This window comes from Pinus tabuliformis, chromosome 1_2 (assembly GCF_031772625.1).
Source record: "Pinus tabuliformis cultivar Carrire ecotype Pingquan chromosome 1_2, CPIR1, whole genome shotgun sequence".
NCBI classification, from domain to species: domain Eukaryota; kingdom Viridiplantae; phylum Streptophyta; class Pinopsida; order Pinales; family Pinaceae; genus Pinus; species Pinus tabuliformis.
The window spans coordinates 155,204,472-155,231,049 of record NC_142298.1 but is presented as its reverse complement, the minus strand read 5'-3'; the positions used below and the strand labels follow the sequence as shown (position 1 = coordinate 155,231,049).

General features: G+C 40.8%; 1 protein-coding gene across 2 annotated transcripts in view; it reads left to right on the top strand.

The window, feature by feature from the left end:
* Positions 1-6,390: 6,390 nt before the first annotated feature.
* Positions 6,391-26,578, top strand: part of LOC149204972 (WD repeat-containing protein DWA2-like) — a 370,061-nt gene continuing 349,873 nt past the window's right edge. The window contains exons 1-2 of one of the 2 annotated variants that reach the window (XM_089394856.1): positions 6,391-6,702; positions 6,788-6,874. In XM_089394856.1, the coding sequence (XP_089250982.1) occupies positions 6,658-6,702; positions 6,788-6,874 (132 nt within the window). In that variant the 5' untranslated portion in view covers positions 6,391-6,657. The remainder of the gene's footprint in view (positions 6,703-6,787; positions 6,875-26,578) is intronic. The other variant, XM_089394857.1, reaches the window with a different exon arrangement.

Genomic DNA, 26,578 nt, shown 5'->3' with positions numbered 1-26,578 from the left:
TACCTCCTCGACGTTGTTTGCTCGAGATGCTACTTCGAGAATTGGAGCTGCAACTGGGACTCATCGACAACTAGCCCCGTGCATAGCCATTACAAAGTTTTTTGGGACACGAGTTACAAAGGCATGCTAGATATAATCTCTGAAACTTTCATCAGCCCGTTGTACCAGCTACTATTTGGGGAAGAACCGCCATGCATGTCCAAGAGGGCTATGAAGACAGTCGTCAAGGTAGCACACTAGTTTCCCATTGAGGAAGGAACATTCATTAGAGTGTTCGGTACCCATAAGCCTCTGCATGCCCTACCCAAGTTTGTCATGGACAAGGCGCTCCTGCGAGAGGTCTGCTATCAAATAACGCATGGTTTTTCAAAGATATTGAACAGAGGCAAAAAGGAACCCTGGCTGGCCTTCCCTCTCACCATCGAAGCATACATGGTAGAGAATTTCATACAAGTAGAGGCAGAGGCCGAGGCATTGAAGGGAAGCCACTTCGTAACCCTCAACTTCCAAACATATGATCCAGAGAAAGTCGTGGTTACCCATTGCAAAAAGGAAAAATTCAGTTGGTCTTATTCTCATACCAAAAAGGATCTTGAAGATGGGATTAGAAACTGGTATAACGCTACAGGGGAACTCAGCCCAAGCGAGCAGCAGGCCACAAAATATGAGCTCTAGGACGATTCCCAGGAAGACATGAGCCTCAAAGAAAGAGCTTCTGCCATAAAGAAAAAGTAGCACGAGGCACCAAAAGGCACCAGGGAATCTGAGAAGCGCAAAGGGAAAGAGGTTGAAGATCCCGTGAGTGACAACCAAGAGGAGGATGCTACGCTGGAACAAATAAATACCAACTTGGAAAGGAATAAGCGAGAGCTTAAGAGGAAAAGGGAGCTAGAGAGAAAACAACCTCAAGATTCCAACAACTAGAGCCAGAGCAAGAAAAAGAGAAAGTAGGAAGAGCAAGAAAAGGAGAAATAGTTGCGGGAAAAGTAACAGGAAGAAGAAAGGAGAGCACAAGAAGAGGCGGAGAAGAGAAAGTAGGAAGAAGAAAGGAATAAAGTAGGAAGAGGAAGCCGAGGAGAGAAGGCGGGAGGAGAACAAGAGGTTAGAACAAGAGCTGAAGAATATGCAAGATGAACTAGAGAGGCAACGGGCACTAGCAGAGGAAGAAAAAGGGCAACGGGAAGAAGAGCTTAGGAGGAACAAGGAAAAGGAAGCCGGGGAAAGTGAACAAGGGGAGACCAACAAAATAACTGACCTAGGCACAGGACAAAGTGAGTTTCCTCCATTAGATGTACCTCCTACTACTCCCCTCACTGGCGGACACCTTCCCCTCCAAGAGCTGGGTATCTCGAAGAATCAAGACGAGGAGGTCCTAGATATTACTAAACTCACTTTTGATGAAATAAACCTCAAGATTGTACAAGAAAGGAAGAAATATTGCAGTAGGAACCCAACCGAGCCTTTCTCAGTAACCACGACCAAGTATATTATGCCTAACATTACAACAAACCCTCAAATGATCGTCTTGGCTGGGACAACTTTCGTTGCTGCCATAGAACACAATGTGGCCCGGATGAGAAAACATATTGCAGATTTGTTGAATAGGCTTTATGCATCTGAACAAAGGGCCACCATGGCAGAACAAGAGAAGAAGGAGATGGAGGAAGAGAACGCGACACTCTACTAAGTACACACAAGCGCAACAAAATTCCAAGAAGCAATTGAAGCGGACACAAAGACTCTGGGGGAGGCCATGGCAGTAGTCTATGAGGAGATGTCTAAACTACACCACACTGTAGCCCCCATCGTGGCCATCCAAGCCCACACAAAAGAAAGATTCGCCATGCTCAAGGAGGCTATGATTTCTTTGGATAGGATACACGAATGGTCCGTCAAGTACCCAGGAGCACTGACATTGGTCCTTAAGAAAGATTGGATAACTATGCAAAATACTAAGGTCCAACTCCGCATCAAAATCCAGTCCAAAGACAAATTGACCAAAGATGTGGAAAGGGTATTGGCATCCTACAGGCATCTGTTCAACGGCTTGGAATCAATGATCCAACTACATGGGGTTCCCTCGATAGGGGAAGTCAGACAGGTAAGGAAGCATGATGAGATCACCAAGGAAGTACAGGCATTCATAGAGGCATATAAACACGCAGCCCGTACGAAAGACATGCCGATCACCAGAGAAAATATCACGTGTTATGTGGTAGAACCATTGAGGCACTAGACCAAACTAGTAACCTTGAATAATCAGGTGCATGCCAAGTGGTACACCCTCATCCCAAATGCACTTGAGTGCCTGCACCAACATGATAAAGACCAACCACAAATCACTCCCATTGCAGCAGAATACAACCTGAGGTGCACATATTTGATGGAACAGCTCAGGCTTGACGTTCTAGAACTTGCCATTATTAAATTAATGAATTAGATTGATAGCTATTTTTGTGACATTTTTACTACAATAGCATAGAACACCTTGTGAATATGAAAGGTCATGTGGAATACCAAAAGTCATCTGGTAGACGAAAGGTCATGAGGTAGTCCAAGAGTTAAGGGTAGGCCAAGAGTCACTCTTACCCTATAAATATACCCTCATGCCTCATTTGTAAGGACCTTTTATTGAGGACTCTTTTGGAGATATATACATTGCTTGAGAGAATTTATGTGCTTGTAATTTATGCAAGGAGTGATTGTACGTTTCCACTATTGGATTCTTCAAATATTTTATGTGCTAATGCCATGAGTATTTTCTTCACTTGATGGATTGAATGTTCCTGAAAGTTATTTGATGTGCGGTCTACTCACATGCTGTCTCATACTCCAAACTTTGTGTTGCTTCGTATGAATGGTATTTGTTTCGCTAACTCTATACTTGTGCTGGTGAACTATTTCTTTGGAATTGGTATAATCTGTTTTGACTTCAGAGTTATGTATGCTCGTAAATGTTTGATCTTTGTGAATTGATTTACACTTGTTAAGCATTTTATCTTGGAATACATGAGTCTTATCTAAAGCCTGCTAATAGTAAATTTACATAAGGTTTATGTTGTTTATGGTTTGGCTATTCATGGTTTATGTGGCATAAGATATTTGCCAATTATTTCCTTGTGTTTATTAAGGTTCATGCTTTCAATTAAGTCCACATTTCACTTTATGGAGCCCCCCCCTGGCGGGGGGTTTCGGGGGCAGCGCCCCCGAAGCTAAAAACAACTGTAAAATTGCCTTGTAAAAGTATAGTAATTTATAGTCAATCTGGGCCGTTCATTAGGCGGATGATCTGACGGTAGAACTTATGTTTAGTTTAGGGTTTTTTGCCCTAGAAGGCAACCCCTCTCTTTATATGAGGGCATTGTATTTGAGGCTGTGATATATGTGTATTCAGTGAGCGAGAAACATAGAGGTGAGACTGTGAGAGAAAACAGAGGATAGTACAGCGGTTTTGCTGTAGGTTGTATCTCTTTATTTTGCTGGATAATAGAAAGGAAGGACTGGCTGTTCGGGGTGGACGTAGCCCAAACTGGGTGAACCACGTATATCTGTGTCTCTCTTGTTTTGTGCGTTTTCTGTGTTTATATTTCTGCAATATTTTATGTGTTCCATTGCTCCGTAATATATAATTTTCTAACACCTACATGGGGAGATCCCCTTGATTGTTGGTGGAAGATTCCAGTGCGTCAACAGGAGGCCATCATCAAATTGCCTACTCCTACTAATGCCATTGAATTTAAGAACTTTATGGTGGTAACATAGTACCTTCAAAAGTTCATAACATCATTTTTAGTTGTGGCTACAATACTCCATGACATAACAACTAACATAAAGAGTTTCTAGTAGAGGAAAAAAAATAAGAGAATGTTTTGAAGAATTAAAATGAAAGGCTAGTCAAGAACCAATTCTTGAATTTCCTCATACGCACAATCCCTTTGAAGTAAGACATGAAAAGGGTGTACTGTGGAGTAGTCTCAATGAAAGGAGGTAAGCAATTTTTTTGTCACTCAGAATTGTTTAGGAGTAGTCCTAAACTACCCACATAAAAGGACAAGTTTGATGCTCTAGTGCAAGTCGTTAAGCAATTAAAGCACTATTTGTTAGGTAAAAAGACCATCAACCACATCAATATCTAGTCTCTCTAATATTGTAAGTTCCTTAGGAAAATGTCTATGTTTCCATTACAGGCAATAATGGAGAGTATTTTGGATGCCTAACTCCACAACCCTAAGCTAGATTAAAAAATATTTTTGGTCCCCTTGAGAGGATTCAAGTGGTTAAATTAATCAATAGTTTGTGTTTAAATGTAACGTTTTAGAGAATGAAGCAAACATGTTGTCTTTTAAGGAGTGTTGTAGGAGGTATTTCATGTTGTCAGTTGTTTATGGTTTCCCAAGATCACCGATGAGCACAAGGTGAATACCATAACTCAATGTGGAAGACTCTTTAGGTCCTTAATTGCGTGCACAAATGTCATGATAAACAAAAAATTACCATACAGAAAGGAGAATTGAAGGAGAACATGCACAACAATGCAAACAAAGGGAAGGTAGTGACAATAATTCCTAAGAAAAGAGAAAATCCAAACTTTTGAACCACATGGTTGTGTGCCAGGGTCAAGGGTGGCCTTTGGGAACCTAAGAACGACAAAACAGTTAGAGTAAGATTGAGGAAAAAACCACGAATAATATTTATGGCTCAAATCCCTAGTATTGTCACTGTTTTACATAAGTTTTTTTTTTTTTTTTTTGGGGGGGGGGGAGGAGTACTAAAAAGTAATATCGACCAATTGTCAGGAGTTATGGTAGACAAATATGATTGATAAGCCTAGTAAAACAAAACTATGCTAACCATTATACATGCACATTAATTGATAAGCCATTGAAAACATAAATTTAATTAGCTTAAAAAAATATGGGTGGCATCAAATGAAATCTTAATTATCTAATGGGAAGGCTATAACGAGTAATCAAGTGAGGAGTGCTTGTAGACATGGTCTTCAATCCTTCTTTCTAACAAGGTCCTTTGTTTCCTCCAATGGGTTTCTATTTGTTGAAGCAATGACTTAACAACACTCCCCCTTGTGCCATTGAGATTTTGGAAAGGAGTTCGGGCAACATGAGACTAAGGAAAGAGTAGGAAACGTGAGTGGAAGAAATAAAATTTTCACTCTTTGATAAAATCTCATATATATATATATATATATATATATAAAATTCATGGAAAAGGCTCATATTTATAGCCCAAAGCTAAAATTGAAGGTGATCTAATTTCAATGGGAATGCACAAGAGTCAAGTATGGGCACCCATGCGATTGAATTGATCAAAAGGAGGTCAAGTACACTTTCATTGAATGGAGAAGGATGATTGATATGGCCTTGAACTTACCCACCAAGTGGCATGAATGAACCATATAATTGTTCAAATTATGCCATTGCAGGTATTATGCAGGTATAAAGAGAAGTCTTATACTAGTCATATGGTTGATGAAATTAATATCACACGACCCTTATGAAGGTCAACTAGAAGTTTGACTTGTATTTGAGATGTACAATTGGATCAAATTCCATGTTTTCGAGAGTAATAAGTGTGGTTGATGTTGATTTGGATCGTCTCTATGTAAAATCACTTAAATATTGCATGTGGACAAAATGAGCGCGACAACAAGGTTGGCCAATATTTATAGAAAATGATGATATTGCACACAAAGGACATAAGATTTAACTCAAATGAGGTACGAAAGTTGGATGAAAGTCTCAACAAAGATATCTTCACTTCAACTAGCAAAACAATGAAGATATTCATTAACCTTGAGTCATAATAAACATGCAACCAACAATGTTCCTAAATTTAAACAAAAAGAAATTCGAAATCAAATTCTTAATATTAGATATATGACCACCAAATTACCCCTAAGCTTATTGGGGTCAATATTATATCTTATATTCCAAAAAAATATGATGTACAAAATAAAAACTGAAAACATACACATTAAATTCAAGATATCCCTCTTTTTTTTTTTTTTTGTATCCCAGAGGAACCGGTAGCCTGCCTAACACATAACTAGTAGTAAACCTCTGGGGTCTATACCCTGTCCTCCTCTCTGTAAATTGTGTCACAATCGGGGGATTTGAAATTTGGATCTCTTAATTTTCACAGATTTCACATTACTTCAATCACTAATTAAATTGCCCCATTAAAACTAAGATATAAGTAATTTTAATAATTTCTTCTAAAATACTAAATCTCTTATCATTATAAAATATCTAAAGATAATAAACGATTTACTATGTAAATACTAAATCTCTCATCATTATAAAATATCTAAATACAATAAACCGGTCCAAAAGCACGATCCTGCAGTAAAGACTAATAGTATCATACAACTCTTGAAATCCTACGTTATAACGTTCAAGTGCAATCTATACAAAAGCAAGTAAATGGTTGCCTATCTTTTGCATAAAACATTTTAAATGCAAGAGTAACGGGGGATTACTGAAAATTCATTTGGACTGATAAGTCCCGGTTGCTTCATAGCTTTATGTCTGTAATTGGATTTTCACTTGGATTTGAATTTGGTCTTTTGTTTTGAATGTGCCGCTGTTGAGATCCGAGACCTTGCAAAAGTGCTCTGCATTCAACACTTGTTTTGCAAGGATGCAAGCGGGATCTGGCGGCATTGCTTACGGTCTCAAATATCAGGTATTAACACCCAAACACACATTGAATAGCCCTGTCAATTCTCCCAGCTTTCATAAATACTAATTGTTGGGTATCTGTTTGTTAGCAGGCAAGATGCATTGCCAATGTCACAGCTGATTCTCAACACACAAGTTTCTTAGTGGGCACTCTCAGTCTACGCGAAGAAAATGAGGTACTGATACATGATTTATGCTCTTTCTTTTGGCAACTGGTTCAACAGTTCCCCGATGCGCTTGTCTAAGATTTGAATCACGTGATTTATGCTCTTTCTTTTGGCAACTGGTTCAACAGTTTCCCGATGCGCTTGTCTAAGATTTGAACCCTTGACATCTTGGTTAAAACTATATTGGTCTTTTCTACCTTTACCACTCGCTGTGAATTCTAATTTCAATAATAGCCCACTGGATACAAATCAAAATGGTGTTTTTGGCAAGACGGGATTGATATAATTGAGATCCGAGGATAAACCGAGTAGTTCCGGTACAGTGCCTAGCAGGTACTATATTTTTGGTTGGTAATCACCAATTCAATGATATGGAAAAAGAACCGCATTCATGATTTATGGCTTGAACCACCGCATTTTCAATGACTTATACCGGTTATTAGTGTACCGAAAAATGAGTGTCAGCCTTGGAAATTCAGAGAGTTTGAGGATCTTGGTCGTAGGCGTAGGAAGCCAATCTACCTAGCGTCATGGCTCTTTGTTGGGTTTACATACCTCAATGGAACAAAATTACCACGAACACTATTGCAAGGATATCCAAAACAAATCACATGCGGGAACCGAGCTCCCATTGACACTTTTGCATCTAAGTCGTCAAATCCACATGCACAGTTCCAAACGAGCAGGTAAACTTCGTCGATTCAGTTCATCTCTAAATATACGTTCAGGTCAACTCTAGCACATTAAACATCTGCAATATGTATGCCAATTTGTTGCAACTATCAGATTCTACTCCCCGTATTCAAGGGGTAGTGACAAACCCTTTTTTTGATCTATACCCATGTAGATAAGTATTCCTTATCTTTTCATGGATGACCTTAGGTTGACATACAGATTTTACTGTCATGTCAGATATTGGATAGTTACAGAGATTTTCGACAAACATTCTTTAATTCAAACCCACACTATCTTCAAACATGGAAATAATGTCAATAATAGCTCAACAAGCTAATCATTTAATCTTACATCTATTTGACAAAGGCATTCTACTATAACCTACAGGATGCTTGCCAATAATGTGACCAGGAAACCTGTTTCTCATTCCGTTCCTGTTCTCATTCTCATTCCCGTCTTGACACTACATTAGTAATCAATTTTATATGCATGACAGACTTGCACATGCCTGGGGATGTGCACATTTCTTATTCCCCAAAATCGTCTGACCCCGTCTCTGGTTTTGTCCTCATTTCCTGTTTCTTGTTTCTAGTGACATAGTAGGTGACCACGAACACCATAGGTCCCATCCCTGACCAATGAAATATTCTAAAACAAATTAAATATCAGATAACTATTTGAAGTTGTATACGACTGCATTTAAAAGAACAACACACCTGTTACTCCTTTTCAGGGATATCTACACTCTACAAATAACCATAAAGTAAACCATAACCCCATGTCACAAGGTTTGACGAAATTCAATCATGATGTTCAGATTCAACGAACCTAAAATAATTTTTGAGGATTGACAAACCTCATTGAACCTCATGGCTGTTGACCAAGTCCATAGTACAAGCTCATAACCTTATGTCAGAGCTGAAGCTAGTAATCTATCCTTGTAGTTTCCAAGTCTATCATAACATTTTTTATGTTTATTGATGTTGATTTCTTACTATTTTATGTCAAATTTCATTTTAAAGTTACATACATACATACATATATATATATATCTATTTGTTTTTCACGAGAAGTATCTTTATATTTCATATGAGGCATATAAATGTTTTGGTCCTCGAGGGACAATTAGACAACAAGACTCTAAGCCATTACAACATGTCACATGCAGGAAATGAACCCAGGTGGGGAGGATAAGAATATTTCTCCCAACCACCCAAGCTAAACCTAGTTGACACACACAGAGGAACGTGAACTCATTCGAAAAATTCGAATTTGAACCGAACCCGAATTGTGTGACTTAGCCATAACCATCCGTGATAATTATAAACAATCATTCTGCTAATGATCATCTACTCTTGGTTGAGTTTTCTTAGGATTTTGTTGTTGGGGCACTTGAATGTCTTGATGTATTCTGTACTGTGGTCAAGGCTGTAGTGAGTGACCAGAAATCGAAATTTTGGTTGATTGGAATTTGTGTTAATTTTAGGTATGTTCTATGCTAGAGCAATTTATTTCAATTTCTTTTCCGCATTAGCAATCACATCAGCATACAGTAAACTGCAGATAGAACATAAGAATAAATTGTAGAAGACAAGCCAAGACAAGAGGACACAAGATGTGGCGCTAGCAGGGACAAACCCCAATGTGGGGAAACCCTTGATCAATTCTTCTTTTATGTTCTTCAAAGTTCAGCAGAGAATGTGAGAGCGATAGTACATTTACAATAGAAGTCAATCACTTTGACTTTTGATATCGGCATGAGATCAGTTGAGGACATATTGTTTCAACTGATTCTCTAAGGTGACTCGTTCACCTATCATAGTGCTGCATCTCGTCTATTTGCTGCACATTACCGTGTGACACCTTGCTGTACTGTCACATGTGTTGAACCTTGATGACTGAGCTGCCCTCATCTTCATGCTGCTCGTCATGCTGCATCTTCCATGGTCTTATTCATCATCAAGCTGCCCATGTTGATGATCTCATTCATATCATCATGCATCATTATGCTGCCCATGCTCATATCATCATGCTGCTTATTATGTTGCCCATGATCTCATACATCATGCTGCCTTCCTTTGGAGACAGATGCTCTGGCTGTATCGGCAGTTCCCGGTAGTTCCAGCTTTTCCAGCATTTCCTGCATTTTCGGCATTTCCGGCTTTTCTGGCAGTTCCGGCTTTTCCGGCTTTTCTGGCAGTTCTGGCTTTTCCTTAGGATCTCTCCTCCTACTAAAACCCAAAGACAAGAAGAGAGAGGGAGAGATCCATGTGTGTGTAGAAATGACTTGAAGTCCTCTTCTATTTATACTAAAAAGTAGAGGTTGTATTGACATGACTTTTGGGCTTCTGAGCCTACATAAGTTGCTGGCCGACTTAACAATTTGTCCATAACATAAATAAATTCATAACTTCATAAATACTTATCGGAATTGGATGATCTTTAGATCAATCCTACACCTCTCAATGAGAGGGATCCAATAAAAATATCAGCTGCCATAAATAATAAGACCCACATGGAGTTTGGCCCTAGTTTCCAATTTTAACACTCCCTCTCAACTAGGGAGAACTCCATCCGCTGATCCATATGTCCAACTGTACTATCTCTGCTATCAGTGCCTTGCACTGCTCTGTTAGCTCTGCTGGCTTTGCTCTGCTCTGCTCATCTCTGCTGGCTCTGCTCAGCTCAACTTAGCTCTACTGAACCATGAAGAAGAAGAATTGATCGAGAATGTGTCATACCATTCTCCACTGACCCAAAGTCAGTCTTAGAGTGTGTACCATTGGTCCCAGACTAGTCTTCAACCTACTCGAAGTCAGTGTCATAGTAGGTACACTCCTACCACTGGTCCCAGACCAGTACTCTATTGACTCGAAGTTAGTCTCAGAGTATGTACCTCTGGTCCCAGACCAGTCCTCAACTGACCCGAAGTTAGTGTCATAGTGGGTACAACTCCTACCACTGGTCCTAGACCAGTATCATTGATCCCAGATCAATGAAGGTCATCCTAGCATAGGGAGTACGGTAGATACAGCGATGCGTCCATCGGTACTACTATGGTCCCTATCCTCATTTCCCTGCTCATTGATCAGATGAGAGGTACTTCCCATGAGTCCCAGACTGCATGGGTAGGATGCCTTGACAGGAGAACTTAATCAATCCTGTCCTCACAGGAGAACTAATCATCCTGCTACACAATCGCCATGGAGAACACATCATCCAGGCCTCACAGGAGAACTAATCATCCTGCTACACAATCGTCATGGAGAACACATCATCCAGACCTCACAGGAGAACTAATCATCCTGCTACACAATCGTCATGGAGAACACATCATCCAGACCTCACAGGAGAATTAATCATCTTGCTACACAATCGTCATGGAGAACACATCATCCAGACCTCACAGGAGAATTAATCATCCTGCTACACAATCGTCATGGAGAACACATCATCCAGACCTCACAGGAGAATTAATCATCCTGCTACACAAGAGAGTGAATCATCCTGTCCCACAAGAGAGCGAATCATCTTGTCCCACAAGAGAGCGAATCATCTTGTTCACAGGAGAGTGAATCATCTTGTTCACAGGAGAGCGAATCATCCTGTCCCACAAGAGAGCGAATTATCTTGTCCACAAGAGAGCGAATCATCCTATCCATAGGAAAGCGAATCATCCTTTCCTAGTGTGCACCACCAGGGGAGGGTGAGTCACCCTGTGGTCGTATGTTGCTCTAGTAAGAACCACAAGCCCCCAGAGCTCCCAGAGCTCAATGTATACAACATGCAGGACCCTTGTACAAGGGTCTCTTGACGACTCCAAGTCATTCGGGAAAATCACAGATTTGATCTTTCCCCCGGGGCTTAGACAAAGTGTAGCGACCTGTACATCATCTCATAGCGATGGAGCTTCCTTGCTCATAGACTTACCATATCCCAGATAAGGTAGTATCTGATGTCTATCTGCTGGAGCAATCATCGAATACGGGATTCCTCAATAATCGAATCCCACCTCTGGTTGTCATAGAGAATCACAGTGGTACAAACAGCTCACTTGAAGAGCTTCCCCAACCAGGCAGCTTCATACGAGATCATACTCATAGATATGTATCCGGTCTCAGCGGTGCTTATAACAACCGACTTCTGCTTCCTACTCATCCATGATATCGAAGCATAATCCAAAGAGAAACAACACTAAGAAGTGCTCTAGTGATCCTCCACATTGCCTGCCCAATCAGCATTCGAATAATCATGCAGTTTCATATTTCTGACAGTGTATCTCAATCCATGAGAGATTGTGCCCCGAAGACATCTTAGAAGATTCTTGGCACCAATCCAGTGAGGTTCAACCAAATATGAGCTCACCATGCTAACTGCAAAACATATGTCCAGATGGAAGTTCACCAAGAACATCAACGCGAATGAGTTTATGAGATTCAGAGGCATTTCCCAAATCTGGTCCGACATCACTACCATATAACTTCTAAAAGTTAAGATCCTCAAGGTAGTCACAAGCTTGCAGTTCACCATTCCCAATCTGGAATCCAACTCCCTCTTACTTCTGCAAATGAGAGGGTCTGCACCTGTTAGAAGTAGGTCGTCCTCATAAGGTGCTGGTATGAGAGGTCTATCATCCACAACCTTCGGATGGTTTGGATTCGTTTCACTCCTAGTGAATCTCAGCTTTATCAGACAGTTATCGATCCTCTCATACTATGCCCGGGGTGTTTTGCTTCAAGCCATAGAGGGCTTTCTTCCACCTGCATATGCGAGATTCCTGATTATCAATCTCAGACCCCTTGGGTTGTTCCAGACCCGTGGACCTGCTACATGAGGGGAATGGTCCCCTTGTAAGATTTTCCTTCGGTACGTCTCAGACATGTACTTTCATGCTCCTGTTGAATTCAGGGATCCCTGTCACCATCTGACTCACAGATCTTCGGTGCTACATGACAATGGACATGGTCCCCAGTGGATTTCCTGCAATTTGATACAACCTTGAACTCAAAAACATCTTTGAAAATTCTATTTCCAAACACGTACCTTTCCATCGATGAGTGCCACCTTGAAACCTTTGACTTCCATTCCCGAGATGGACACCAGGTTCTTGCGATCAGGTACATAAAAGTGATTTGGGGTTCCTTTCTTTATTTGAAGAGTCGACCATTTCCTTGATGACCTGCATTACCTTCGGACACTCGTTCACATAATGGCCGAACTTATTGCAACCAAGGCATCTGCCTTTCCTTCCACCCTTAGATCTGAACTTCCCAATGAAGTGATCTTTAGATGGGCCATCAAAAACTTCCGCTACGCCATTCTGATAATATGTTCTGCTTCGACTTCACCCTTTGTGAACTTAGAAGAGAGATGTGGAACCCATTGATCCTTTTGTCTTGTCCCTATTGTCTTTGGTGATTGTTCTTTTACTCTTGCTTGGGCATTGTCTTCACCTCAGCTCCGATACCATGTTAATTTTAGGTATGTTCTATGCTAGAGCAATTTATTTCAATTTCTTTTCCACATTGGCAATCACATCAGCATAAAGTAAACTACAGATAGAACATAAATATAAATCGCAGAAGACAAGCCAAGACAAGAGGACACAAGATGTGGCGCTTGCAGAGCCTCCTTCAAATGCATCCGTTGTTGCACAAACAAAGTACGAAAAAGGTGAGGTTAAAACTAAGAAAATTATTGTTGATTCTATTCACAAGCCTTTGGTTGCCTATATTTTTGATTTAAAAACATCTAAGGAGATGTATGACAAGGTGGTTGGGATGTTCAAAGTAAATAATGCAAATCAAGTTCTCTTTCTCAAGAACAAGTTGAAAGACATCAAGATGGATAGAGAAAAATCCATCCAATCCTACTTCATGAGGATTACCGAGATCAAGAATGATCTCTTATCTATTGGAGAAGTCATTGGTGATAGGGAGCTTACTCTTATTGCTCTTGGAGGCCTTACAAGAGATTGGGATGAGTTTAATACTACCATCCTCAACAATGACAGGGTTCCGAGATATGATGAATTATTGTCCAGATGCACTCAAGAAGAAATAAGGATGATGGAAAGAGACAAGCCCTCAAATGGAAACAATCCTACTGCCTTCTCCGCTCATTCTAAGAAGAATAATGCTGTCCAAGAAGTCAAGGTCAAGGGTTCAAACCGGGATTCAAAGAAGGAAGGAAAGGAAGATGCTTCAATTGTAACAGGTTTGGCCACTTCGCTAGAGAGTGTCCTCACAAGAAGGATACTCCAAGAGATGATGACAACAATAACAACAACTTCAAAGGTAATGGCAATTAAAGGAACAACAGGTTCAACAACAAAGGAAAGAGGAATGCTCCCGCTGCTCGAAATGGAAATGGTTGTCCTCCCCAGAAGTCGAGAAACTCCAGGTATGAAGAAGTTAATGTTGTAAAGCAAAAGGAATTTTATCTTATTTCTGCCTTCTCCACCGCCTCTCCTCCGGATACATTGGACCATTGGTTGATTGATAGTGGTGCCTCAAGGCACTTCACTGGGTACAAAGAAGCTGTCTCTAACTTGATTGGAAAGAAGATGAATATTGAGATTATACTTGGGGATAATGCCACTTATCCTGTGAAAGGAATTGGAACCGTTACTCTTCACTTAAATCAAGGTCAAACTCTTCATTTACAAGAAGTGCTATATGTACCTGACCTGAAAAAGAACTTTGTCTCTATTTCTGCGATGCAAGACAAAGGTTTTAAGGTGACATTCATTGATGGGAAGGTTCGAGTTTGGCAAAGGAACCCAAGAGATAAATTCACTCTTGGATTCAGGGTTGAAGGTCTCTATCAGTTTAGAGGAAGTCCGTTGGGAGCAATGACTTGTGACACTTCTCTTCAATCCGAATTATGGCACCGAAGATTTGCTCACCTTCATTTCAAAGCCTTACTCGATGTAAAGAAGATGGTCACAAGTATGCTCGAATTCAACTTAAATCATGAAGGTGTTTGTCAAGAACGTGAACCTGAAAAACATACAAGGGGACCATTCCCCTAAAGTGAGACTCAAACCACCGATATTCTTCCATTGGTCCATTATGATCTATCAGGTATGTTTCCTGTGACATCTTTGGGTGGATATTTATACTATGCTATTTTTGTGGATGACTTCTCTCGCAAAACATGGATCTATTTCTTAAAGAAGAAGGATGAAGTATTCAAGTGGTTCCACTCTTTCAAAGCCTTGGTCGAGAATCAAACTAGGAAAAAGATCAAAATATTGAGGACCGATAATGGTACCGAATACGAGTCAAATGAATTCAAAGACTATTGTAGAGAAGCGACATTAAGAGGGAGACCACTACCACATATACTCCTGAACAAAATGGTGTTGCCGAAAGGAAGAATCGTACTACCATAGAAGCCACCCGTGCTATGCTTTATGATCAAGGTCTTCCGAAGTTCTTATTGGGAGAAGCTGCCAAAACCGATGCCCACATCAAGCTTTGGACTTCAGGGATCCCAAAGAAGTTTTCACTGGTAAGAAACCTGATGTTTCTCATTTTAGAATTTTTGGTTGTTCCATATATTTTCATGTGCCGAAAGAGAAAAGAAACAAACTAGATGCATCTGGGAAGAAAGGAACATTTGTGGGCTACAATGAAACTTCGAAGGCATATAGAATCTATGTGCCTGGTCAAAGGGAAGTGGAATTAAGTCATGATGTCACTTTCGATGAAGATTCTGCTCTTAGAAAGATCCGAGATCTTCCTATCCCTAGGAAGGACAATGATGATGCTGATGCAGAAAAGAAGGATGAATCTCTGTCTAATGAACCGATGCCCGATGTTGAAGGTCCGATGGATCCCATTGATCCACCTCCTAGTGAGCCCTCTACTTCAAGAAAAAGGCCTTTGTGGCTCAAAGATACTCTTGAAGATGCTGAGAAACATATTGCACCAAGGGGGACATTTCGTGAAAGCAAGAAGCCGAATAGGTACCAAGGGTACTTAGCTGCCATGAGTACCATTGTACAATTTGAGCCTTGTACATTCGAAGATGCCGTGGAAAAACATATTTGGAAGGATCCGATGAACAAGGAGTATGAGTCGATCATGAAGAATGATGTCTGGGATTTGGTTCCTCGACCCAAGGACAAGCTAATGGTCACTTCAAAATGGCTTTACAAAATCAAACATGGAGTTGATGGGAGTGCTGAAAAATTCAAGGTCAGATTTGTAGCTCGAGGCTTTTCTCAAAAGGAAGGAGTAGACTATGATGAGATATTTGCACCAGTTGCCCGATATACCTCCATCCATTCGATTATAGCCCTTGCTGCCTCGCAAGGATGGAGCCTACACCAGATGGATGTCAAAATTGCTTTCTTGCATGGTTCGCTTAAGGAAGAAGTCTATGTGGAACAACCCGAGGGGTTCAAGGTTCAAGATCGCGAGACACATGTATGTAGGTTGAAGAAAGCGCTCTATGGGTTGAAGCAAGCCCCTAGGGCTTGGTATGGATTGATAGCTATCTTATGAAGTTGGGATTTACAAGGAGCGATGTTGACCCGAACCTATACTTCAAGGTCGAAAAGGACAAACCTGTCATTCTGGTCCTTTATGTGGATGATCTCTTTCTGACAGGTGATGACCCTCTCATTCATCAATGTAAGAGGGAGTTGGTTTCCGAATTTGAGATGAAGGACCTAGGATTGATGCATTACTTCCTAGGGCTGGAGGTTTGGCAAAAGCCAGGTGAGCACTGAGATTTTCCTTTCTCAAGGAAAATACATTGTGAAGCTACATGAGAGATGTGGGGTGGTGGACTGCAAGTCCGTGACTACTCTGATGGAACTCAACTTTAAGAAGCTACATGGAAGTGTTGCTGGGCCCGGATTGGCGAACCCTTCCGAGTATCGTCAACTTGTGGGGGTCTTGATGTTTTTGGTTAGCTCCTGTCCTGACATATGCTTCACTGTGAATACGTTGAGTCAATATATGGTCGAGCCTAATCACATTCATTGGATTGCTGCTAAGAATCTCTTGAGATATCTCCAGGGCATAATCCACTATGGACTGAGATACACTGCCGGGAATTTGAGGCTACATGGATATTCAGAAGCTGACTTGGCTGGTAGTGTGGTGGATCCTAAGAGGACGTCTGGGTGTTGCTTCTCTTTGGGGTCTGCTTGAATATCTTGGATGAGCAGGAAGCAGAAATCGGTTGCACTAAGCACTGCCGAGGCCAAATACATTCCTGCGAGTATGGCCTGTTGTGAAGCAGTTTGGTTGAGGAAGCTCTTTAGTGAGTTATTTGAGCACATGCTAGATACCACCGTGATCTTCTGCGACAACCACAGTGGGATTCACCTATCAGAGAATCCCGTGTTCCACGACCACTCCAAGAACATTGATATCAGGTACCACTTTATGCGGGTTATGGTACAACAGGGAGTAATAAGGCTCCAACACATTAGGACAGATGAGCAGGTCGCATACATTCTCACGAAGCCTTTGGGGAAGGTCAAATTCTTAACCTTTTGGGAGAGACTTGGAGTCGTGGAACGACCCTCCCATGAGGGTCCCGTATGAGTTGAACACAATGCTCTGGGAGCTTCTGGGGGCTTGGGGTACTTCTTGGAGCTATGAGCAACCATAGGGTGAGTGGTTCACTTTCCCCTAGTGGTGCGCTGGATACAGGGTGAGTGGTTCACCTTCCCTTGTGATACCCCATTATGGTTGACATGTGTGTAGGGTGAGTGGTTCACCTCCCCCTACCTGGACACATGCATGTAGGTTGAGTGGTTCACCTTCCCTACAATTGACATATGCATAGGATGAGTGGTTCACCTTCCCCTACGATTGAAATATGCATAGGATGAGTGGTTCACCTTCTCCTATGGCATATGAGCAGGATGAGTGGTTCACCTTCTCCTGCTGATGCCCTAACACACATCCTACCCATAGAGTCCGGGACTCATGGGAAGTACCTCTCATCTGGCCAATGAGTTGGGAAAAGATGGTTAGGGACCATAGCACTACTGATGGACGCATCATGTATTGCCGTACTCCCTATGACTAGGATGCATGGTGTTCAACAACTTGATCTGGGATCAAGGACTGACTTTTGTCAGTGGAGAGTGGTATGATCTTATGACTCACTCTTGATCACTTCTTCATTATTACTTCATGGTTCAACAAAGCAGAGAAGAGTAGGGAAATGATGACTGGGATGGTACAGGATGACAGGTTGGCATGATGATGACAGATGGATTGGCAGGTGGAATTCTCCCTAGTTGAGAGGGAGTGTTAAAATTGGCAACTAGGGCCAACTTCCACATTAGGACAACTCATATGGTGAAGATGATTATTGCATTGGATTCCTCTTTTTGAGAGGTACAATTTTTTTATAAAGATCATCCCATTCTGACAAACAAAATGGAATTTTGAAATTATTCTCTCATGCACAAATTGTCAAGGTCAGCCGCAGTCAAATGTAGGCTCATGAAACCCAATGGATGTGTCTCCTCACCCTCAACGAAGTGTATAAATAGAAGTGACCCTTCTCTCATTTTGACAACATCTTCTCTATCATCTCTTGATTGGTTCGTACACCTTGGAGGCTCTCTACTTAACACATGTGGAAGAGGATGAAATTCTGGACTGGTTTTGGAGGCCGATAATTTCAGAGATTAGGGCATGCGTTGACCAGCATTGACTTGGAGTATTTGACCAACGTTGACTTTGGTTTTGTGGGCAGAATTTCGATTTTTGTTCACATTCTTTGGCACGATTTTCGAGGTGTTTGGGGACTATTTGACTGTGTTGTCTATTGCGTTGACTTTTTGGTTTGACCGCAAAAATTACAACAAACTTTGACTGGGTTGACAGAGTTGATTTTGGGTTGACTTTGACTCCATTGGCAAGCTGCATTCTTCTACTGTTGACCGAGCTACTTGGAGGACATTTTGGGGTAGCTTTGACCACCGTTCACTTTTTGGTTAGGGTTGCTTTGATTGCTAATTTGGCAAGACTATTTTGGGCATGTAATTCTAATATTTGTACTCTCCCTCTGCTGAACTATTGAAGAATAATAAGAAGATTTGATCAAAGGGTTTCCCCACATTGGGGTTTGTCCCTGGCATCCGTCACATTTTGTGTCCTCTTGTCTTCTACACTTTTTTTTGTTCTATCTGCATTTACTATCAATGTGCTTAAGTTAATGTGATTGCTACTGGATATAATTGGAAATTGTCATTGGGTTGCTAAAGGAAAATTGAAGTAAATTGTGCTAAAGCATAGAACATACCATTGTTATTAAAAATTAACAAATATGTTTGTGGAAAATTTAGAACTCAGTTACATCTCATATTGGGAAACTTCTTCCCAAGAAGTTAGTCAGGAAAGGGATTTCTTGTTGGAGAGACTTATAGGATGAGGGCAAGAGAGAGTGGAAACTTGGTTTTCCCTCTCACATGTCTGTAGACTCCCGTCTTTTGATTGGATAGCCATTTAGGCAAACTAAAATTTTATCCTGACTGATGAATTATATAAATTGAACATTCACACCTTGGATCCTATTTGGTGGGATTGGATGTAAAGATATGATAAGCTCCTTTGGGTGTATAAGCCTCACAGATTATTTCTAGATCTTTTTTCACTGGACTCTTTTCAAGAAACTTTGAACAAAAGATGGGGGCTCTCAGATGAAGAAGCCAAATGTGTGAAGCGCCTTCAAATGGTATGGTCTTTCAGTGTCCTACAAACTAAGGGCTTATACATGGTTATTGATCTATCAGGATTTACGTGTAATATTCCTAATGGAAATATACAATGATAAACAAAGCAAACATAGACATAAAACCACGAAAATCAAACACATGAATCAGTCCATGAAATTTCATCAAAATCTGCACTGCTGAGCCATTTTATTATGATAAGAAGAGGGTACAATGAGGTGCTAGAAAGAGTGCACCTGGGCTTGCTCAAGGCAAGCTAGCTAAGCCCAAATGAACAATAAGAAGTCCCTCTCAAATGTGTTGCTGCTCTCTCCTGGCTCTGCGTTGAAACTGCCAGAAATATGTTGTTGGCTGTGAAGAACTGCTTCTAGGGCCTCCTTCGGTGCTCAGAAAATTCCGGGAAATTAACCCTGGGCTCTCCACCAATAACCCAGAAAAACCCACGAAGGAATTGGCCAAATGTTGACCTCGGAATTTCAGCCCAAATTTCCCCTAACTCCTCTAGCTGCTGATTGACTTGGGACCCCTATTTGACCCCTCAAATCTGCCCAGAAAATTCTGCCAAATTATTTCTGAGGTCCTTGTCAAAAACCCAGAAAGGGTTTGTCCTAGTTTTGACGCTCCAAAATCGACCCCAAATGCTTGGCCCTCCTCCACAAGTAGAAGATGTAACCTGTAGCAAATGTTGCATTTGTTGCTCCTCCAAAATGATGGAAAAGGCCCCAAAACACTCCCCCAATCTCCACCTCAAGTTTTAGGCCCAAACTCCCTCCACTCCTCAACTCCCAAGTGTGTCCCCTCCAAGCACTGCGCAGTCCCTACGCTGCTGCTAGTGTCTCCTCCACGCAAACTTGCACTCACACTGTTGGAACAATCGGAAAAGGATGGAACTCCTTCCTTGGGATGACACTTGAAGTTCACCGAAGCAAGGGTTGAGATCTTCGCTTGGAGACACTCATGTGCTAAACAACACTTGTAGACTTGGCTTCTGCTCAAGCATGCTATGTCAAAGGCAAGTTTCTGAATAGATGAATGAATGACCAAAATGAGTGCCTCTTGCTCTATTTATAATTCGTGGCTCTTTCTCTCGTTGTGGTCCCCACTCTCTCTCTCTCTCCTAATTTGCACTCCCTTCTCTTTCCTCTCTCTTCCAAGAGTGCGAGTTCTCTCATTGGGTCGAATTTCTCTTTATTTTGGTCCACACTTTCCACTAGAGCCGCAATATTCTCTTTTCCTCCTAAGTCCCGGTGCCAGAATTGCGTCCTCTCCCTAAACTCACCTCTAATGCTGAAAATCAAAATTGGGGATATTACATTACCTTTCAAGGAGAGTTTGTCTCAGACAGGGTGGTTCATAGATGGTCCTTGCTCACCTTATTGAGGAGTTGAAACCATTTGACATATTTTCGAGATCAACAAGCGTGCTCAAGAATGCTGGGATATTGTATGAGACACTTGGCATAAAATCCTTTACAACAATTTTTTTTCTAGAAATCTGCTTTACTAGATAATGTTGACTCCTTTGGTCCTTTACATTTCCAAGGATGATGGCATTATATTAGAGTTTTTTCTTTGGATCTTTGTTCTCTATCTTCTCCTTGAGAGAACGCCTTCTTGGTGAGTAGGTTGTAGACTTCATCGCTAAAGGCACTTTCATTAGGAGATATGGCAAGAGGTTGTGAGCTTGGAGAACAGTCTCTCCTAAAGGCCTTTCTATTGTTATTTGGGTAGAATTGCTGCTGGTTGTACATTACTACTATAAAACGTGTTTTTTTCTCATGTTAATATAAAGAACATTTTCTGATTTTTTTTTAATTGTAACATTACTGCCAACTTCTACAACAAAATAATATTTCTACTAAAGGCAAAATCTCAGATCTATTACCTTGCCAAAAGTGCAATAAGGCAATAGTTTAATTCAATGGAGTTATTCATGTCATATTAGTATAATAAAATTAGCAAAAACACATACGAAGCTCATGTGATATTTATATAGGCAACTGCAACTGATATACAAGTATGCAATCGAGCTAAATAATTATATTGTAATAAAGACATTACTTAGGATTAGAATTTGTTGTTTAAAAGTTTTGTTGAGTCGTTAAAATGCCTTTGAAATAATGGCACTCTTTAAATTAGAGGACCTATGTTATCACCTGTGGGTGAAGAGAGACCTTAGAAAAATGATGGAAGACGAGTCTATGGGTACTACTGCTGCAAAATCTCGCAGGTCTTGTAGAGGGGTGCTCTACAAGGCAAGCACTAGACCAAGTGACAACAATGAGGTGTGTCCCACTGTCACCACAACCACTACCCCTTGCTCTTTATGGATTTTCACCAATGGGAAGAGTCCTGGTATATAGGTCACCTAAAATTGATATTCTTGGCTGAGGTTTAAGGTAACACAATAGGCTTTCAAAGGGTGGCTCAACTTAAGTACAAGGTTCAAACAATGATGAAGAGTCAATTCACATCCCTTAGAGAGGCCAATCTTGGGCACACTAGATCTAGGGCTTGAATGGTAGTGTAAAATGGAATGGCCTAAGGTCAAGGCGCTAAGAAAAGATTTCCAACAATGAATATTAGCCAAACAAAGTTACATTAAATCTTCAAGAAGCCTTTAAGTTGAAGCTTGACCAGTGACCAAACTTGGGTTTCTCTTAGGGAAAAATAACTAAGGCAAGAGAAATCAAGGTGAAAATGGATGAATTGGCCACCAAGGAGGTTGATTTTGAGGCAACCTGATAAATCCTTGTTGTTGAATCCTTCCACACCAAGAAATTCCTCTACTAAGAAATTTTGCTCTAACCCTAATTGAGCCACCTATCCTTAAGAGGGCCGAATTTGTTGATTTTTGGGTAGCTACGGTCAATATTCCCCAGCTACTCCACGTTAGCCCTAAAAGAAAATCAAAAGGAAGAAATTTAAAATTTGAATTCATAATTTAATTTGCCTCCAAAAATGTTCAAGTCAGCCCCAAAGTATAGGTCAACCCAACACAAGGAGACGTGCACTAGAAATACAAACTTGACCTCCTCACTTGAGAACATCAATTTGGATCACACAAATCATCTGTTCTTTGTTCACATGTGTGAAGGAGAGAGAAGAGAAGAAGACAAGAGCTTGACCAATGTTGACTACTCTTTGACCGAATTTTGAGGCAGTTGATCGCGATGTTTTGAGGTCAGTTTGACTGATTTTTCTAAGGCTTTGACCGAGCTGTTATGAGGTCAGATTGACCAAGTTTTTTGAGGTTTTGACGGAGTCTGTAATGGGTAGTTTGACCGCATTTTTGAGGCAGTTGACTAAGCTCTGTTATGGGAAATTTGACCAAGTTGTTGTGTTGAACATGTTTGATCAGTGGGATTTTTGTGGTCTGCTTGACCTAATTTGACTTATGGATATCATATTGTAACTTTGCTGAACTGAAGAATTTCTCTTAGAAAAGATTGTTGGGTTTTCTCCCGAGTTTGGGTTTCTCAGGTGAAATTTTTTCTCTTTGTATGCTTGGCTGCCTCTTTATGACCCTACTGTTATTATTGCATTACTATTGATATTTTCTATGTATAATTGCTTAATGATGTATGTGACACAAGTGAACTTGGTTAAGGAAATCATTGGAAAGTAATTATCAATTTAGAAAATCAAATTTCTCCAAGAAAATCAACATAATTAAAGAATAGAGAGAAAATTTAATTTATGGATAAAATTTAACTTGCTCATCAACTAGACAAGGCTTGTGCCTAGCCCTCAGGTTGATGGAGCCTATGGATGCTTAAGATTAGCTCGATCTTGCAAAGGAGTAAGGATATTTTGGTGCCCTAGCAACAAAACCGTAACTATTATTTTTGTGGGGGATCAAAGGCACTTGGGATAGCTACAACAAGAGTTCACCAAGGGGACTACCATTCACATTCCATATATTCAACACCAAGGCTCATTTACAAGATGAAATGCATGAATAGTCCATCATTGATCCAAGATAACTTCTCCAAAGACAAGAAAATAGCTCCAATATGCAAAGTACTCGGTAGATCACATCTTGACAAGATACAAGAGGCGAAAATTCATCTAGAGAGGCTGAAATTGTCCAAGTGATGATGATTAGAAATGAAAGTCCTCTCCTCTGTTTAATGAGGAGGATGAGTAATAATTTAGCCTAAAATCTCCTACTAACAAGTGAAATCACAATGAAACCCTTGCGTTACAATCCAACACAACTCACTTTCACATATATGCTAATAGAATCCTACACATGTGAGCCGTGAGGCCTCTAAGGCCGACGTCATCCATAAAATGAGCTCCAAATGTTAAGCGTTGATGGTACAAGGTGCCAAATGTGATGTAGTAGCATCTAAAAATCATGATTTGAGGGTTGACCCTTAAATCAACCTCAATATCTCTCTGTGGTCCCAAAATCTAGCTAGGACACCACAAATGGGTCTCCACGGGTCTCCAACTGCTCATAATGTCTGTCCCTGCTCCAACGTTGAGGGATTTCTAGGTGCTACTAGCCCTCCCAAGTCTCAAAAGGTGAAACCATCCTTATCTGGCCCTTGAGTCAACTGCCAATTGCCATCCCTCATATGGTGCTAAGGCCGACCTTAGGGCATGTTGGGTCCAAGTGTATCACCTTGAAGAATCATCAAATGTAGTGCAATAATGTGGCATAACGTCCTGGGTGTAGGAGGCGCCCATGGTTATATGTGATGTTCTGTTGTTGGTCGGAGGCACTAGGCTCTCAATGCTTCTCCCGTGAGTGCAAATATACTTCTCTAATGGCCTGGCTACTTGTGGGTAAGGTGCCTAGGACATGGGCTGCATGACCGCCTGACAATTACAACATAAAGTCTAGTGAAAAAAGCTAGTCATTAGGGACAATAATCATTATTGCATCCAAGTGAACCAAGCTTGAATGTAATGGGCTATTTAACACTTATTAAATAAGGATTGTGTTCCAAAATTAGGGCCATGAACTCACAATGGTGTTTCCTCCCTAGGTAGGAGTGCCTAAAGGACAACCCTTTTAGGTGTTTCCTCCCTAGGTAGGAGTGCCTAAAGGACAACCCTTTTAGGTGTTTCCAACCTCTAAGGGGAAGTGACATCTCCTTAGTCCACCCTTTAATTGATAGGTGTTAGTAAATAGTAATGATGGTACCAAGGCGAGAAGACTTCATGGCCAAGTGCCATGGTCAAAGGGACCAACATGATGGGGATCGACATCCTGAGTGTATAGATGTGAGGAGAGAGCAATCGTGGATGCATGAGTTACCAACTTGGACTTTGTCTTTCCACCCCTCTTGTGCGCCTTTACTTTTGCTTGATTTTTCTTTGTATTACTGCTCATAGCTCAAAGGGTTAGAGCTTGCTTTGAATGATATTGCAGTTGTATTACCCCTTAAGGATGCATTATTTCATTGCTCATTGGGGTTGGGACATGCAGGGGTTCCTTTTATGATATAAGGGAGCAACATGTGCTCAGGAATCGGGTGATGGCCATAATGAGTGAGGTAGAGCGCATGTTAGGCTTTTTCCCACATGCTAATTTGTATGTCCTGACCATCTTTTGCATTTTGGCATTCTTTCTTCTGTTTTGTTTTATAGGCATGATATGCTCTTTCTTTTTCTTTTAGTTGCATCAACCCCCCAGGGCAAAGTTCTGGCCCCTACCCAAGGATGTGCATGTATGGGTGCCAAATACTAGAGAACCAATGGTCAGTTGAACCCGAAGAATGGATGTGAGATAAGGGCTTGTAATGTATGATGGAAAGTAGTAAGTATGGAATAGAGATAGATGGAATTACACTATCTCAATCAGGGTTTCCCAAGTAGTGAGCATTGAGTGCCCTTCCTATACCCATTATGGGAGGAACCACTGGACTTAGATCGAAGATTAACCCCCCATTTAAGGTGAGAGAACAAGATCATGGTCAAAACCCCTCCTTCTTCTAGGTCACCCCATAATCCATGTCAAATGCCCAAATATAAACAAGCATAAGCACCCGATTGCAAAATGATTAAAATACCTTTTGATCGGAAGCCCACCTTCATCCATGTGTTCTTGTTGGATGGGTGAGAAGCATATGGTTGATGCAAGTGGCAGAGATATAATGGCATGCCATTAACTAGTGGTGGCAATCAGGGGCTACTGGCTACATGGCTGGCCGACTGGCTGTCACGGATAGGAGAAAGTTTTCTCCGATAGGGTTACCCATTTTGGTGGGTAATAGGTACTAATAATGAATGTTGTTATATGCCATAATGCTAATAGGTTGTCTTTATATACTTTTGATGAATTTAACAAAGTATCCGAGACAATTTCCTAGTAGATTCTCTGATTTAATTGGGGATCACATGATATGTGCATAGATAAACAATAATGCAAATACTCACATACAAGAAATGAAGTGTGCAAGTACAAAGCAGATTGCTACAAGTGGACATAATTTACACTTTTTTTGTCATTGTGTACATAGGAGTACAATCTTGGTGGAGGGAGATCATTTCTGCCCAAGTCTCTATGAGATGTATAAATATAAAATACAAAGTTTGATGAGTGGTCATCTTTGAGCAAGTCACTTTTGAAATATTTATAATGAGGTAAGTCAAACAGAAGATTACAATTATAAATCATATTGGATTGAGTCAACTGGGTCTAAGTCTCATCATTTCTTCCTTGCTTAGAGGGTATTGTCCCCAATTTTTTCTGTAGACGAGGAAACCGCTTCTCAAATTCTGATTTGGATAACCACTTATTGTGGGTGGGTAGGGTGCCTTTGCAACCATCCAAGTAACTGGTGATTTGGCTGTGTCTAGTAGATATGGCAAGCACATTGAGCAGAGTATCTTTATGTGAAAGTGGCCTGGATGTGTCACTGGAATCTCCTCCCCCAAGTGTGAAGGTTTATACAACTTAAGATGAATCACAATGACAACATCATGGATGTGAAGGAAGATACAACATGAAGCTGTCGGAATCAATTTGCCATGTCATGGCATAGGGCCCATACTTGATTGGTTTGAGCTTATGATGCTGCTGGTTTTTGAATTTTTGCAGTCAACTCTGTGTCACCAAACAAAATTTTTGGAGATACTTCTTGCCAAACATGAAGAGCTTTGTACTTGGGTTGTGTTTGCTGGAGTATATGATTGACTTTGGCATGAATTTGTTCAAGTTCAGAACGAAGGAAGAAGAATTGTGTTGCATTTTGGCCTTGCTGGAATGCAATGCTGATTCAACTTATACAAGAAGTTATCTCTGAATGGATAGCCCATGAAAGGGGTCTAATTAACCACTGTATGCTGCTAGATGGATTCCACAATGGG